This window comes from Vicia villosa, linkage group LG3 (genome assembly GCF_029867415.1).
Source record: "Vicia villosa cultivar HV-30 ecotype Madison, WI linkage group LG3, Vvil1.0, whole genome shotgun sequence".
Classification (NCBI taxonomy): Eukaryota; Viridiplantae; Streptophyta; class Magnoliopsida; order Fabales; family Fabaceae; genus Vicia; species Vicia villosa.
In genome coordinates, this window is record NC_081182.1 from 1,990,489 (window position 1) to 2,009,307 (window position 18,819).

Here is an 18,819-nt window from a genome sequence, read left to right on the forward strand (position 1 = left end):
AAGTTTTGATGACTTAATTTCCTGGTCTATTTGGAAAGTAGAAAAGTTGAGGAAAGAAAGCTAAACATGAGATAGTGAGAAACAAAGAATTATAGCTCCACTGAAAAAACTATCCTTTTACACACAATATTGGTGTTCATAGTCATCACCAAAAAGAATACTAGTGTTCATAGAGTCATCCTTTAGTTTAGTGACTAACTCTTCAAACTTGTTCACAATTTTCCTAGCATATTGTTTAACCATTCAAATAAACTTGATGGTCTAACTTTGGTAGATTTAAACAAGTATCATGAATATAGTATGAAAGGAATTCTAAATTTGACTCCACATGAAATTTAAAATCATACTTGATGCTTATAAGTGAAGATGAGGTAGCACAATTTTAACTAATGATCTTTCCTTTGTGAAAATTGTTGATTTTTCTTGTAATCCAAGTTACCTTTAAAAGTATGTTAGTTAATCAGTTATGTTGGTTTGGATATGCCTGAAGTGGGACGTATATACATTGTTTCATTGATCAATATACAATTAACATTCACTTAATTTTCGTTGCTTAGGGAGAAGTGTATTTTGACACTTTTTTTTCTAGTTTTTTTCTCTACGAAGTCAAGATGATGATATAAATGTGCTAGACATCTCCTGCAACATGTTGATAGAGTTTCAAATGCATAAGAATGATGATCATATCCATGAAGATGTTAAGGTTGATCATGTCATAACCAATGATGGTGTTGATAACAGCCATGATCATTTAGTAGAATATGTTGAGACATTATGTAAAGATATTTTATATGTTGCAAAAGATGGAAGAGTGTATGATGATGGTGTTCTTGATACTTTTGCCCACTTTGAAGTTATCATATTGATACCAAGACTATTGTGTAGTTTGAAGTTCAATCTTTATCAGATGAATGTGAAAAGTGTCGCTCTTAATAGGTACTTGAATAGGGAAATTGAATACCTTCTTTGTGCCAACATAATAAAAGCGAATCATGGAGAAGTTAACCAAATCTCATGCCAATAGTACTCGTGAAAAGGATCATGTGGTGAATAATGTGAATGACAATACTAATGATGTTGTTAATAATTCTGACAGTGTTGATGATGGTTATATCCCTTTGAATAATGGAGTTCATGATAGGTGTGAACAGTCAATGAAGGGGTTTTAAAAATGTTGGTTTATGCAAAAATGTGTTGAATAAGAAGTATTTGAAGTGGATGGATGGTGAAATGAAGCCTTCAAGAGATGTTCTAACATTTGAAGAGAGTGTTCAACTACTGGAGGATGTCATTATGAAAGTGTGAAATCCTTATAAGAATTCCCAGTTGTGTTGGAGGGATGTCAGACTTGATGGTGGAGCATTTTGTCCAACATATGAAGTTCGGGTTTGAGATGAGTTATGTAAGGAAATTCAATTATGTTATTGATCTTCAAGAAAAGAAAATGGAAGACAGTAGAGTTATATCTCAAAGGGTATGTGCAAGATTTCAAACAAATTATAAGGACAATTGTCTTACTCAAGTAAAGTGAATCTTAAGGTATGTCAATAGGACATGTGGCTATGGTTTACATTGATCACATGACACCAGCCCAATATTAGTTGGGTATTATGATATTGATTAGGATAAAATTGTAGATGATAGAAAAATCAAATTTGGTGGATGCCTCATTCTTAGCAATTGCTTAATATCTTGGTTCAACAAGAAGCAAAATCATGTCTCTTTATCAATAGTTGAAGTTGAATATATTGGTGAAGAAGGCAGGTGTAGTCAATTGCAATGTATAAACCAAATGAAGGAGTACAATGTAGGACAAGATGCCGTGACATTGTTCTGTGACAATTTGAGATATACGTGTACTTCAAATCTTATGTACATTGGTCAACACTTCATTAAGAAATTTGTGTTAACAAGATTGTCACTGAGAAACTATTGGAAGACATTATCACCAAAGTCTGGAATGTATCTCAGGTTAAAAAATCAAGGGATGCTCTTGGTATCTACATTTGTAAAACCTGATAGCAATTTGGGAGTCGTTCCAAGATAAAAAAATGTTTCTCTCCCTAAGACCATTGTGGCACATAAAATAAGGCAAATTCTTTTCTTATTTTAGTTGTATTATAACTGGGTTGTCGTTAAAAGCAAGAAAAACCTACACTTTACTTCATTGTGCTCTTTGATAACGGATCTCTCCTTGATCTTTCAAGCCCATCTTCATTTTTGTAAAATGAATCATAATTCCAAAGAAACATCTAGGAAATCATCTGGAAACTTCCTAGTCAAAGAAATTGACGTGCCTAAGGATGTTGGTGAACTTCTGGTGTCTTTGGCGAATAAGACCAAGGACATTGGTTCCTCTTTGTCTTGAATTATTAAGAGTAACATCACCATTGTTGAATCTTCTAGGGGAACAACTGACTCTGAGAATATAATGATCAAGAATTTGAATCTTGAGAAGATAAGGAAGATCGAAGTTGCAGTTGCAGAACTAATGGAATCAAGTGACTCAAGTAATTCTGAGTCAGATATGGACTGATTGATTTGGCCCTCGATCTAAGGAGTTGTAGTTGGAGCTGTCTCGCTGAAGATTGGAGGTTGGTAATTTCAAGTGTTTTTACTTCATTTTGACCCTTGTATCCGGGCATGTGTTGATTTTGTAATGGCGTGCTAGATTCTATAACTTTGTACCGATAATTATCATGATGCTCTAGCATCGTGTTCAATATTTGTACTATTGGTTGTGGTTTGTCTGCTCCTGATCTGATGTGTCAAAAATCATTGAGGAATACCTTTCCTAAATTGTGACAAAAGGGGAAGTAATGGTATGTGTAGGGGTAATTTTCTGACTATTAACTATTGATTGTGATGGAGTTGATTCTTATTGTTCTCTAATGTGTTTAGTACTAACTGGTACTAACTTGTTTTCAGGTTTTCTATAAAAAAAACACATGTTGCAACATCTAGCCTGACATCTGATCCAGATCTGTGTGTGCTGATCTAGATCTGTGTGTGTTGATCTTGTTGTGTGTTAGTAGTAGTTTTTTATCTTTAACCACTGACTACTAAGTAATGTATGTTGTGTGTTAGTAGTTAACCACTGACTACTAAGTAATGTATGTTCATGCATGACTGGCTGTTTTGAAACATTCTAATGAATGATAGTGTAATCTTCACATGTGTGTAACTAACTCGTGTGTATAACTACCTCGTGTAACTAACTCATGTGTGTATAACTATCTTATGACCTCTAACATGCAAACTCATGTGTAAATAACCACCTCATAATTTTTTGTTTGTTGTTGCTCTGACTACTATTCCTATTAAAAAATCATAAGCAAAACCGAGATTGATTCAAACTCATGTGTAAATAACCACCTCATAATTTTCTGTTTGTTGTTGCTCTGACTACTATTCCTATTAAAAAATCATAAGCAAAACCGAGATTGATTCAGGAGCAAAACCGAGATTGATTCAGGAGATTTTGTTGCTCTAAGAATTTGATTTGAAGATTAAGGATTAAAACAAAGTTGAAAATCTTGTAGTTGATCACTTGAGCAGAATAAAATGGTTGATTACTTGAGCAAAATAAAGAAAGATGAAGATTCATTCCCTATTTAAGAGATTTCCCTTATGAACAACTTTCCCATCTGCATGAGGTAACTCCTTAATTTACTGATTTAGTTAATTATCTTGTTTGTACTTCCAATGCATCTATAGCACAAATTCTCAAACTTAAAATGATGCAAAAAATATCATACATGCCTTTACCCAACAAAAAAATGATACATGACAACAATATAACATAGTAATGCTCTATAGGAAGGCATCATAAGATAAAAGTTGTTTGTCATTTTCATAAAATAAAAGGCTTGATTGTTTTATTATAAGGTTTAATTGTTGATGAGACAATTATTACACAAAAATATCCACTATCAGACGGGATGATTTGAAATCAATAGGTAAAATTTAGGCAACTCGGGTAACAGCTGCATGGATTGCATCCGCCAGATGTGGGACTGTTCTGGAGCTCAAACCAGCCATGCTAATCCTCCTGCACAATAACAGTGTATGTCTAGTCAAAAACAAATGATTACACAAGAGTTTCTTCACACTTGACTGGAACATAAAGAAACATAAGAGAATGTGCATCATACTCGAACTCATTGAATAAGTCAGAAATAAAATCCTCTTACCCATCAGAAGTCATGTAGATATGATACTCTTTAGTCATGAAGGAAACTTGCTCAGGATTCAATCCTGTGAAAGTAAACATTCCAATCTGCTTGATAATGTGACTCCAATCACCTGGTGTACCTGTTTGTTCAATTAATCGAGAGATAAGTACAACTGAAATATACAGTTAATGGATACGAAATCCTTGAAAGACTATTGTAGGAAAAGATAAACTAAGATAAGAAGGAATAAAAGAATGAGCAGACAAACAAGAACTTCTTGAATATGGTGCAACATCAATGTTTCCATTCTATCCTATTTTTCCTATCATACTGCATTAGATACCAGTTCTAACAGAACCACCAGGAATTGACAAGCCAGGTGAATTGTAAAAGATACTTGGAAAAAACCAACCTCTAGCACGTAAAGCATCGAAAAGTTGTTGGCGCATACTGATAATGCGATCAGCCATTGCCTTCAATTCAATAGTCCAGTCATTGTACAAATCCCTGAAAGAGAAGCAAAACTGATAAGAAGCAAGCAGTGAGAAAGAACAAAATAACAGCCAAAAACAAATCCATGTTTCCTAGTCTAACAAAGGAAAGAGGAAGAATCTTGGCTCGCTACCGGTCCTTGAGAATGGCAGCCACGATGGATGCACCGTGAATGGGAGGACTTGAGTACATGGGCCTAATCACAAGTTTCAGCTGGCTCTCAACCCTGCTTGCAACATCAGCTGACTTGCTGACCTGGGAATGATTTGTTGAGGAAAAGGAAAATCAGGGAAACTCAAAAAACACATGTAACTTATGGCAAACCTTTGTATATAAAAAATATAAGTTTAAGAATCACATTATTTGTGCTAAAATGATAGCAAGATTCAAATCATAATCAGGGGGGAAAACAGATTGAATAGGGCGAAATCCAACCCATGCTTAATGAACATTAATGATGAAACCCATAAAATTATCTTCACTTAATGTTTTGAAATGCTTACAATATTCAAGGCACCAACACGTTCACCATAAAGACCCATGTTCTTTGCATAACTCTGGGCTGCCAGCAATTCACCACCATCAGCAACAAACAAACGAATAGGCTGTGCATCTGCATCTAGACTTCCACTGGCAAAACCCTGTTAAATAAAAATAGACATAGCTTAAAAAGAGTTTTCGATAAGAGAGCGGACATTTGAGACGGTAAAATATTACTTTATCAAGCACGCATTATGCCAAGAAATGGGAAGCTTCAGGATTCAAGAGATTTGAAGCGGTTGGATTTGTGATTTTGAATTAAATATTTGTAGAATTATGTCGACACACAAATTTCTCAATAATAGAAAGCAAAAAGCACTATGTCAGTTAAATGCAAAAATGCTTGCCTGATAAGCACTGTCAAAGAAAGGCAATAGAGATTTTGATCTTATGAGCTGTCTAATCTGCTCCCACTGTTCAAGTGTTGGATCAACACCCGTGGGGTTGTGTGCGCATGCATGTAGCAAAACAACAGATCCAGATGGGGCAGAACCAAGATCCTCTAGAAGTCCTATAAGGAACAAGGAAATAAAAAAATATTAAATAAAATCTAACTATGTTATTGAATATTTATCATGATGGATGTTGGGACACACATGAATATTGATACAAATTAGAAATTAAGGAATAGCTTTCCACAGGTTGATACAATAATTCTAACCTTGGAAGTCAAGCCCCCGTGTTGCTGGAGCATAGTAGCGATATGTTTTGACAGTTAAACCTGCCAAGGAAAAAATCTTTGTATGATTTCCCCAAGTAGGTAGTGGCAAGTATATAATCCGCTGAAAAGATCAATGCAATCAAAACAAGGTAAGCCCAACGATACACACAGCAATATCAGTCAAAAGTTATAGAGGGGAGAAAAAAATTAAGGACGTAGCACTTTACTTGGTGATAGTGCTTAGCCAAAAATTCACCCCCAACTCTTAAAGAACCAGTACCGGATAAGCCTTGAACAGTGCTAACCCTGTTCGCTTGAATAGCAGGGCTATATTCAAAAGAGTTAGCAAAACAACAGTTAGGAACAGAGTGGTAAGAAGAATATTTACATACAAGAAATGACAGATTAACCAAGAAAAGTTAAAATTATAACATCAAGTTTCAATTGTTAACCTGTCTGCACCAAAAATAAGCTTGGCACTCAATTTGTTAAAATCAGCTAGCCCAACAATTGGAATATACTCCTTATTGCGTGACCTGAAAACAATGTAGAACGGAACTTTATATAAAACTCAAATAAATGTTACTCTTTGGAAATGAGCAAAAAAAAAAAAAAGCATAGTGAATCAGGTACTAACAAGTCGTTCAACAGTTGGTGTTCAACTCGCCTCACTACATCCAACACAAGGGGTTTACCTTCCTGATAAATAGAACAAATGATAGTATTAGTATAATTCACAAGTCACAAGGAATATGTAGAATTTCAAAACTTGTCTTACAACTTTAATTGACCTTTTCATTGTTCATCAACTCATTATGCCTTAACATGCATTTTCAGTGGCCAAATTATGCAAATGATGATTATGTATTTGTACTACTACCTCTGTTTGAAAATTTGTAGTGGTGTTTTCTTAACCAGATTAAAAAATACATTGAAGTTGTAAAAGAAACATATATATTTTTACTAAACTAACCCTATTAAGTATTAACTATTGATAAGTTTCAACATCATAAATATGCCAAGCAAAATACAATAGAATTGAAAAAATGAATTAATTCTATCTTGAAAAATGATTTTTTTTTTTCAAATGACATTCACTTTAAAATATTTTTTTATTAAAGTGAAACTCATTGTAAAACTGAAACGGATAGAGTATATAAATACATACATTACATATCTTCATGTGATTTAAATTCAAACACCTATACATGTGATTTAAATTCAAACACCTATACATGTGATTCACATTCAATTTTTTCCAGTTTTCAAATTATCATCTGTGTTGATATTTAACTGATGGTGTGTGGATGATTCATTGTCCCAAATAATGAAGAACTATAGTCGAAAAGAAATATGAGCCTAACCTCAGTTCGGTAAGCACCAACCCCCAAATTGAGCTTAATAGGACTTTGATCTTTGTTGTAAGCAACAGTTACCTATTTTTTCAACACACAAAAGAAAAAATATTAAAAAAACAAAGAGGTAAGATAACAGAGCAATCATCAGGTCACTATCAAATTTGCCTAAGCTTCGCAAGTCACAACGCAACAAAAACAATTCTAATACGTAACATACCAGAACCATCATCATCAGAAACGTGACGCTATGAAATTCAAATCGTAAACAAAATCAAAATACTACAAGGAATCGATCAATCATAATCTCAAATAAATAAACAATAACTGAAACGAATTAATAAAATTACAGAATCGGTTTAATCGAAGTTGAGCAAATAAGATCGATCACGATCTAAATCAGATGTAAAATTCGGATGATCAAAAAGCATAAATAAATTGCGATCCGATGATCGAATAGAAAGAGAAGAAGAATAGTTACCCCGAGGATAGGATCTTCGGGAGCTTGAACGATGTGAGCGAAAACGGAATCAGAAGAAGCGGTTGGAGAAGGAGAAATGTTAGAAGCCATTTGATTTTGATCTGGAAAATCAGAAAGGTGTCTGGCGAGAGTGTTTAGCCTGCGATCGGTGGGAGAAGAATAAGAAGGAGAAAAGGTGGTGGAAGGTTCGAGAATAACCGGTGGGCGCATGCTGTATGATGTAGGAGTATATATATTCTGTGTATGAATTTTCCTGGTTTTGTTTTTGGTTGTATAAATTTAAATTAAAAAGTAAACTAAAAATGTAAAGTAGAAAAGGTATGGTTTGTGAACTACTTTATACTATGCAAATTTGCCTATTATATATCGACTCATGAATTTGTTTGGTTGTGGTTTAGAAGTGCGTGTTGATTGATTGAGACGCTTACTTGTCGTCACGTGTCATCAAGCACGGAGTCGGTGGGTTTATTTTCTTATCGCATTCTGAACTTGACTTGAATGCAACAAAAAATACCATATTAACTTCAACGCCTTCCTTTTTAAAATAAAAATTTAAAATATGATTTACTATATAATTTAGTATTTTTACGATTCGTTTGAAGTACTTTATAAATGACAACAAAGTATAAATGTTAATAACATTACATCTATTTTTTGATAATTTTTTATTTTATATTCATATAACAAAATTTAAAATTTATTATTATATATATCATTTTTATAAAATTTAACATCAAACAAAATCAACTGATATTAATACATAAAAACTAACTCTTACAAAATTTTATGAAACCTATTAATTTTAATCATTTTTTTAACATATTAAATGAAGTTTAATTGATGTGAAATTTTATAACTGTAATTTATATAATAATAACTTTTAATTCAATAATTAATTTTATTGATATAAATATATAGAAATAAGAATTATCGAATGTGTAATGTGTCATTTAATCACCAAATCATAAAAATAATTTGAAATTGATAATATCATTTAGTATATTATAAATTTAATATATTGATGATTTTTTTGAAAAAATTTATAAATCCATTTTATATGTTAGTGTATCCATTTCATTTTCGTTAGAGACCACCAATTATTTTTTTTATTTGGTAGATCACATAGTATTTATTGATTAACAATATAAAATTATTTTACATCATCAATACACAACTAATTTTTTCATAAAGTAATTATTATAAAATAAAAAGTACATAATATACAAAAAAAAAAGTTTAAACATAGTTTAATTTTTGGAATAAAAATAAAAAAATTTATTAAAATTTTTAAAATACGATAATTTTGTCATTTGCATATATTATATACAGTCTTTGTTTAATTTAACCAATATATATAACAAAATTACTTATTTATCAATATTTTAAAATATAAAATTTTATTGTTTAGTAGTGTCTATGGAATTTGAAAAATTATCTAAACTTATCTAATTACTTTTGACTTATTTTGCTTATTTTATTAAATTATAAAGTTTATAATTATCCAAATTAATTTTTAGAATATTATTTTGTTAAATTAAATATATTATATACATCTTTATTTAAGTTATATATATATCAGGAGGGATATTCTTAATCTAAGATTAAGTTATTATAACTTACTCCACATCTTAGCAATTAATTCTTCTCAATCTAATGATTAAAAATAATAAGTAATTAAATATGGAGAGAGAAAATTATTACTTATTATTTTAAACCATTTAATTGAGAAGAAATAATAGTCAAGATGTGGAGTAACATATAATAACTTACTCTTAAAATAAGAATATTTCTGATATATATATATATATATATATATATATATATATATATATATATATATATATATATATATATATATATATATATATATATATATATATATATATATATATATATATATATATATATATATATATATGAGGAGGTATATTCTTAATCTAAGATTAAGTTATTATAACTTACTCCACATCTTAGTCATTAATTCTTCTCAATCTAATGGTTAAAAATAATAAGTAATTAAATATGGAGAGAGAAAACTATTACTTATTATTTTAAACCATTTGATTGAGAAGAATTAATGGTCAACATGTGGAGTAACTTATAATAACTTACTCTTAAAATAAGAATATTTCTGATATATATATATATATATATATATATATATATATATATATATATATATATATATATATATTATTACTAATTTATGGTTGTGTCAAATTTTTATTTATTAATTTAGATTTTTAGTTATTAATTAAGATTTTTAGTTGTGTCAACAAAATTTGTTTATTAATTTATTTAGATTTTTAGTTGTGTCCGTAAAATTTTCTAAAATGTACCTATATTTATTTAATAGTTTTAAAAATTTTAGTATGTTTTGTTTATTTATAAAAGGGTTAAATGGCTTTCACCCTCTGTAATAGTAGCGAGATTTGGTTTACTCCTTTTAAAAAGAAAATTTGCATTACCCCCTATAATATTAAAATTATAAGTCTTTTGCCCCCTAAGAGGGAAAATTACCCCCTGTAAAATATATTTTTTTGATTTTCCCCTGGTTTTTACACGTTTAGGGGGTGCCCAAATATTACAGGGGGTAATCCAAATTTTTTTTTTAAAAGGGGGTAAACCGAATCTCACTACTATTGCAAGGGAGTGAAAGCCATTTAACCCTTTATAAAATTATTAAAATAAACTTTTAAAAATAATTATATTTTAGATATAATATATATCTTATTTTTTAAAATTGTTGATTTTTATCAACAACTTATTAACATTAGTAATTACGAAAAAAATATAAAGAAATTTTTATTGTTAGAGATTAAAATTTAAACCAACAGTTTTAATTAATCTAACTCAACTAACACGTCTCAATCGAGTTATTTTACGCACTCATATATGTATTTCGTATTAGAATTAGAATTATATTGTTGTTGATTGATGATGTAGAACTGTGTAAACATTATTGTTGATCTCTAATATAGCGGTGCAGAACGTCTCAACCTTTATATTAATAAAGTCTTCGCCATATGCTCGAAATTTTTAATTATTTTAAATATATATATATATATATATATATATATATATATATATATATATATATATATATATATATATATATATATATATATATATATATATATATATATATATATATATATATATATATATATATATATATATATATATATATATATGGGACGTATCAAATGAGAACTTTGGCTATTATGAGAACTGAGAACTTTTAATAATAATCATTCGATTTAAAATCAATGCTTAGATTTGCATTGGTGTGATATGTATTTAAACCAGAATCTATGTATTAATTATTGTGTCTTAAAATTATATGACTTAATGGAAATACACCGTGAAATCAAAATGTTAAATTTTTTTGAACGTTTGACTTTTTCTTTAAATCATATATAAAGTATTTCTTTGTAAGGATTGTGATGTATATGTGAGGAGGGTTATATTTACTCCGGAATAAGTTATTATAACTTACTTCAAATCTAGACCATTGATTCTTTTCAATCTAGTGGTTAAAAATAATAAGTAATTAAATGTGGAGAGAGAAAACAATTACTTATTATTTTTAATCATCAGATTGAAAAGAATCAATGGTCTAGATTTGGAGTAAGTTATAATAACTTACTCCTGGAGTCAATATAACCATCCTCTATATATATATATATATATATATATATATATATATATATATATATATATATATATATATATATATATATATATATATATATATATATATATATATATATATGGCATATTATATGAGAATGACATATTTATATGAGAATATGAGAATGAATCCGAACCATTGAATTTTAAAATAAATGGTAGAGATTATGGGTGAATCTTTTTCTTCTCTCTCCTACTTCATTTATTTCAAGATACAGGAGAGAGAAAAAAGATTCACTTATAATCTCCACCATTTATTTTAAAATCCAATGGTTCATATTCATTCTCAAATTCTCATATAAATATGTCATTCTCATATGATATGCCCTATATATATATATATATATATATATATATATATATATATATATATATATATATATATATATATATTCAATCGAGTGTCAAAAAAGTTTGCCAATTATTATTAACTAAAAGAAATAATTAATTTTGTTAATTGTAATGTTTATTTAATCTTTGTTGATTGACATACCCTATTTTTCAGCCATATGGTTTGCAATATTCATTTCATCCTTTATCAGCATTGTTATTCACATCACGCCCTTTTTTGTAAGTCATCGCACTCTTTCTCTCTTACTTCAAGTTTCATAGTTTTGCTATCAAATTTCTTAGATTCTTTACTTTATTAAGTTGTTCTCCCCGAATCCAAGTTCCATATTGTTTTTTTTTTTAGAAAGCGCCCAAGTTCCATATTGTGTTACGTCACTATTTACAAACATGAGTTATTTATTTTGAAATATTTATTTTGTTAAGTTTGTTTATTTGTTTGTAGCCTCGTGCCTAATTCAGTTTTTTCAATCTATCATTTTTATTTTTTTAAAATATTTTTTATGCTATTATAAATGAAATGAATATTATTGAATAACATCGGAGGACAAAGTTATTATAATGAGTCTAATATGAAATGAAAACATTAAGTTTGGAAAACATTGTTATGATAGGAAACATGGTTTTGAAATTTCTCTGACTTCTTATAAATAATTCTCTTTTGAAGTGAATATATAACCCAACTTTCATGAAAAATAAATTACTTGTAGAGAGAAATAATTTTATAAGAATATCGTTAAGTCTCTTGTGGAATCATTTAAAATTGATTGTTTTTTACACATAATAGATAAAACAATTACTTTATTTAAAGTTTGAACAATTTAAATTGTATAATGATAATTTTTTATTTCTTTTTAACATTAAGAAAATAAGGTCATAGATAATAAAAAGATAAGAATAATGTCTTAATCTTGAACGTTCATTAGAATATAATGAAAATTCATATATTGATTGGATTTATTTATATAACTAAACATCTTAAGAAAAATTATACATGTAAAAAATATACACCTATTAACATACTTAATTATGTAAAAAGAATTGATTATTTTTCAAATATATATGGCCTATAGAATAATGTTAACAATTCCTATAAATGTTACTTCTGCATAATGTAGATTTCGAAATTAAAATTAACATAATCCTATTTGAGATCAACAATGTTTTAACAAAGATTAAATGGATGGACTTTATTATATATTGGGAAAAAATTATAAGAAATTGATTATGATAATTTAATAAACGATTTTGAATCTCAAAAAACTTGAAAAATAAAATTAATAAAATTATTTATATAAAAAAATTAATTTTATAAAAGCCCAATTCTTAGAGTTGCTTTACGCCTCAATATTGGTTGAGGCGGACATGCAGTGGCGTTAGGTGGACCTTTAGGCTATGTTTGGGAGTTTGGAGGGAAAGGGGGGGAGGGCTTTGAAAAATAGGAAGAATTGGGTGAAAAAGATAAAAAGATTTTGGGTTGTAGGCTTTTGGAGGATTTGAGTTTATTCATAACACCAAAAACCCCATAAAATGGGGGAACTCAAAAATTGCATTGAAGGAGAGTTTTGAAGGGTTTTGAAGGGTTTACATAAATTTTCTTTTAGGTTGATATAGTAGTCTGAAAATTAAAAATTTAGCAATGATAATGACTCTTTTATCATTCTAAACAAAATCATTTTTTCAAAAAATGTCAAATATTTTCCTATATTTTTTTAAAATTTCATTTTTGGAAGTCTTCCCCTCCCCTCCCCTCCAAACTCCCAAACATTGCCTTAAGGTTAGCACACTCTAATAGGATGGCAAAATGAGTCGTGGCCCGCCAGACCGGTTCGTGCACCCGTCAAAATAAGGAGGTTTCGGTTGGGATTGTCGAATCGGTCTGCGGGCCACAGCCCGTGCATGATTTTGTTTTGAAGTTAACAATTATATCATATTAGTTTTTTATTTCATTTGTAGTTGTAACATCCCAATTTTTATTAATTATATTAGTAATTATATTATTTGGTGTTTTTAATAATTACTTATTTATTTAGTTATTATGTGATATAATAATTATTTAAGTATTTAATTATGTGAGTGTTTGTATTTGACTCAATTGAGTTATTAGAGAGATATAACTAAATGGGCCTAAGTGATTGAAACATAATGGATGGATTGGTGGGTTAAGCCCAATTGACATAAGTGAGATAGTAAGAGAAGGTTAGGGTTTTAGAGGTTACTATTTTCATTTGGGGGAAAAGATAGGAAGAAGAGAAAAGAGGCAAAAGGGAAGAGAACAATGGTGGAAGAGAAAAGCTAGAAGAAACCTCATTTTCGCAGCAAGTTTCAGCATTGAGTCACCTTAGCAAAACGGACGTATCTCTCAATCCAACCGTTGGATCGTTGCGGTACTTGGACACAACGTTCCTGACCCATAGAGGTAAGTTCTGACCAGAGCGATTTTGATTTTGAGGATTTTAAGTTCGTCTGATAAGCTGATTTCCGAACTGGTTTTTAGGTGTGTCTCCTAGTGATGTTAGAAAGGATTTCTTTTGGAGAAAAGCTTAGAGTTATGGTGAAAGAGTCCACATTTACCAAGGTAAGGGTGGGGTTCTTTCATGCTAAAGGATTGTATGATAGTATGTTATAATGGGTTTAATTCTATACTTTGATATCCATGTTCTTCTATGTTGCAATTTTGGGTATTTGATGATTGTTGGAATGTGATGATATAAATGTGATAAGTTGTGTGCAATTGATAATCTATGTGTACTAGATTGTTATGTTTGTTGTGAGTAAACCATTGATAATGAAATAATGGGTTTTGTAATAGAATTGGAAAATAATGGAATAGGAATATAATAGTTGAATTAAAATTAATATAGTTTAATTATTAATTGGATAGTTAAATTATTAGTTGAATTGATTCCAATAAGTCTATGTGATTGGAATATACTTGAACTTGGACCAATTATTCGGTTTATCGGTAAATTACGGTATTTTGAGAAATTGTTTGTAATTGTGTTTTGGCTTGAATATGTATGTTGAGAAATATATATTGTCATGCCAATGATGTTGTTTTGATATTGATTCTTTATGGTTAGTTGGTTAGCATTAATTCTAATGATTAATTGCTTGATGTTGAAAATGTGTGTTCATGTATAATTGACAAAAATGAGAATTAACATGAGATAGTATGATTACTAGTGTTAATTGGATTGTGTGAATCGTAATTGATTAATTGGCCTCTCATATGTGAATGATGTGTGTGTGTTGTGAATGTTGTGTACAATTGGTGGATAATTCATAGAGTTGAATTATTGTGATATGTGGAAAGTTAAGATGGTAGAGATGATCTTAATTGCATATATTTGTGAGATTGTACATACATTCATATCATAGTGTGCCTTGAAACATAGGTGGAATTGCTTTGAAACACAAGCGTGGCTTGGATTCTAGAGTGAATCAGAAAGCAGTAAACTATATGTTTACATTTGGTGGCTTTGGTCTTGTCCGGATCTGAAGTGTGGCTAGATTCTATATGAATCGGAAGCGGTGGAACTTTGGGTCCATATTGGGTACCACATGCATAGAGTCACATGTCTTGCATTGAGTTACATTGGAGTTATGTGATGTTTGAATATATGTAATTATGTGATTAGGTGATTGTTATGTGTGCATGAGATGTGATAATTAAATTTGGTGATGTTTGATACATGATTTTGGTGATATATGTAAATGAAACGTATATGATGAGAATGCAAATATATATATATATATGTATTAATGATATATGTATATATGTGGAATATATGAACCATGTTTTGCCATTGTTGATAGTTGTATTAATTTACGTTGTGATTATGAAGTATATGTTATTATGTGCTTGAATGACATACTTGTAAACTTGAATACATTGTTATAGTTGATAGTTAACATTATTGTTGTGATGCAAATTGCTTATATTGAGAAGTGGTGAATTGTGTATGATTTTATCTTTGCTATATGTATTATCATACTTTCCTTTATAATGTTTGATATCTCACCCCTTCTGCTGATGTTTCCCCTACCATGGGAAATGGGCAGGTACTCAAGTATAGCTGTGGAAGTTTGTAGATTCACCGTGTCTGGTTGGTGTGTCGCTCTGATACGTAGCACTTGGGGGTTGTCTATATTGTTGTTTCTATGTTGTTCATGTTTTAGTTGTTGAGTTCTAAATTGGATAATGAGAAGTACTATGATGTTTGAAGTTGTTTCCGATTAAATAAGATGATTTGTTTATAAATTCGAATGTTATGATTCCGCTGCATATTAAAATGAAGTTGGTTTGTCTAAGAGCTGTTATAAGTTGTTTTGTGCTTCTCTGAGATTAAAGTGCTATGTATCTGTTTATGAGTTGTTTATAGGAAGTAAATGTGATATCCCAAATGCATTGTTGATAGTTTTTAAAATACTCTGATTTCTCGCATGATATTTTTGGGTAGAATTTGGGGTGTTACAGTAGTCAAAACTAAAAAATAAGTTCTCAATTATATCATGTGTATACTTATGCGTTTGAAAGTGTAATCATTCAAGACTATTTTTTTTTACTACATAATATTCCTATTTACATTGTCATGTTTTGAGTAAACAGTTTTGTATTAGTTTTGGTCCTGTTTTCCTCTTATTTACTGAAACAATAGTGTTGTGGTAATAGTAAACATACTCCAATGCCGTAACATAGGTTTATATTCTGAAGCGGAATTTAATTTGCAAACATGCTTATTTTATTATTATAATATTATTAAAATTGCTACTTCCTCATGCATTCATCACTCTAATCCATTCCATTTATTTTGTTTACAAACACAATAATGTTAGGAATATCTTAATTTGTAAATACCATTGATATTGACAAGTGTCGAGCAAAATTTGAGATCATCAATTGTTAAACTCATTCCATTTTAAAAAATTAACATGAAACTATCAATTCTTGTTCTTAATTTGTCCTTTGACAAATTTTATAAAGAATTGTTCTAAAAAATAAGTGAAAGATGTAATTGAAATGTAAAAATAAAAAAGAACTTATTAATTTATTTAAAAAATGAAGTGAAAATAGTCGGGCAAACCCGCCGCCTGTTAATAAGTTACTTTGGCGGAGCGGGTTAGATTTTTAAGCCATTTACTTGGCGGGCTTATCCCCTCAGCCTCCTTTTTTGTGGGCTTAAGACGGGAGGGCCGTTGTCACAGTACACTATAACGTATTGGCAGAGCCACATTATGGTGAGGGGGTGCCTGAAATTTCAAAAATCACAATAATGTTAATGAATTATGAGTCGAAGCATTATATTAAACAACTAAAATAGTAAATGAACCCCCTAAATTTTTTAGAATCTTTATCAATGCACCTATCTTGCTGCTTTTATATGTAGCTCTAGCAATATATACTTAGGTAACACTCATGAGATTTTCTAGATCTCTATCTTTCAAAGCAGCAACTATGTATCTTAGAGCCAATTGTACGTCGTCATGTCATTCACAAATTCTTTCATGATCTTTTAGACGGCCCAATACGTCATAGGCTTCCAAAACCTTAGATAGTTTGTGATTATGCATCATGCATCTAACCATCACCTTCCCACCGATACCACCTGGAATAGATCTCAGCCTAAACGGTCATTTAACTTTCATACTATAAATGCCTTATGAGAAATTAGTGCTTTCGGATGCATTCCTTCTTTTGTAATTTCTTCCTCTCTCACAACTCATAACCAATTAATCATTCATTCCATGAACATAATCAGAACAAATAGTCACAACAATAATACCATGCCTTTTACCAATAATCTGTGTCCATTCTAAAACTTTGGATCGGAATTTAAATATCTGTCAATTACAATACATAAATATTAAATAGTCACTTTCATAAATACGGGAAAACATTTCAAATTTGCATTAGTTGAATAGAAAACATATGGTATCTGTGGTGAAGAACTCTGTAAAATCTGTATAGAAATTCGTCGAAGTCGGTTCTGGACCACATAAGTAAAGAATTTTATTGCAGACATACGAAAATTTGATATTTCCGGTAGATTTTATGGCTAACAGGAAATTTCAAAAATTCCAATAAATTTCTTTGATTTTTTATATCAGTACCAAAAATTTCAAAATTTTTTGATAAATCACCACTAGAAATTTGAAAAATTACGAATAATTTCTGACAAAAACTCGATTTCGTATATAAAGTTTTCAAATTTATTTAAAAAGTGAGTTTTCTTTTAACAAATATAACTATTTTTTTAAAATAGTTACAAGACATTTTTGTTAATACGAAGGTGTGGCATGTTAAATTCTCTAAATCGTATCATATGTTAAATTCTCTAAATCGTATCGAAATTGTATCATATGGTTTAAATTTCTATATTTTTTCTTTTCCTTTTTTTTAAAGGGACAAAACCCCATTAGATTTTATTCCACTTGCCTTTGGCCAAGTTTCCAATCAAACTAAGTTTTCGTCAATTCGCTTTGTTATTGCATGTGGAAAATTGCAATGAGATTTTATTCTATTTCTCATTTTCTTTCCTAGATTTCGAAAGATGTATTTTTTTAATCCAGAAATAAAATTTTAACACTAGATATTAGAATAAAATTCTATACTTAAAATGATCAACTATAGAAAATTATTACACCAAACTTTGGGACCAAAATAGTAATCATAAACTGATCATTTTTTTACAAATGTTAAAATGTTGCAGAAATTAATTTCAAAAACAAGTTATAGAGAATGAGTTCAAATATAAATTATTTATTATTCAAATCAAAGAAAAAGATGTTGAATTTACTATATAGAATGAGTATTGAAGAATATTTCTAGGAAAAAAACTACAAAAGTAAAATTAAAGAGAATTACTCAAACAAATGTAGTATTGTCTATAATTATGATGGTTGATGTTGTAACAAACTATGTCAATCCTTCGCCTATTATGAAATCAATCACATATCAACCTAAAAATTATTTGGATTTTAGATTGTATATGGTTTCACAAAGTTAAGAAGTTGATTAACTCAATCATCAATATTTTAAGAGCCTTGTATTTTCAGCTGATTCTTGGGAAT

The 18,819-nt window shown here is 29.5% G+C and overlaps 1 protein-coding gene across 1 annotated transcript; it reads right to left on the reverse strand.

Annotated features, from left to right (window-relative positions):
- Positions 1-3,829: 3,829 nt before the first annotated feature.
- LOC131660041 (aspartate aminotransferase 1) lies at positions 3,830-8,030 on the reverse strand. The gene is made up of 12 exons (XM_058929161.1): positions 7,705-8,030; positions 7,233-7,304; positions 6,506-6,567; positions 6,321-6,404; positions 6,096-6,195; positions 5,869-5,989; positions 5,555-5,718; positions 5,171-5,308; positions 4,801-4,922; positions 4,588-4,682; positions 4,194-4,314; positions 3,830-4,051 (listed from the first exon to the last, which is right to left on the reverse strand). Exons 1-12 carry the CDS (start codon positions 7,912-7,914, stop codon positions 3,967-3,969), a joined length of 1,374 nt encoding a protein of 457 aa, XP_058785144.1. The 5' UTR covers positions 7,915-8,030; the 3' UTR covers positions 3,830-3,966.
- Positions 8,031-18,819: the final 10,789 nt, after the last annotated feature.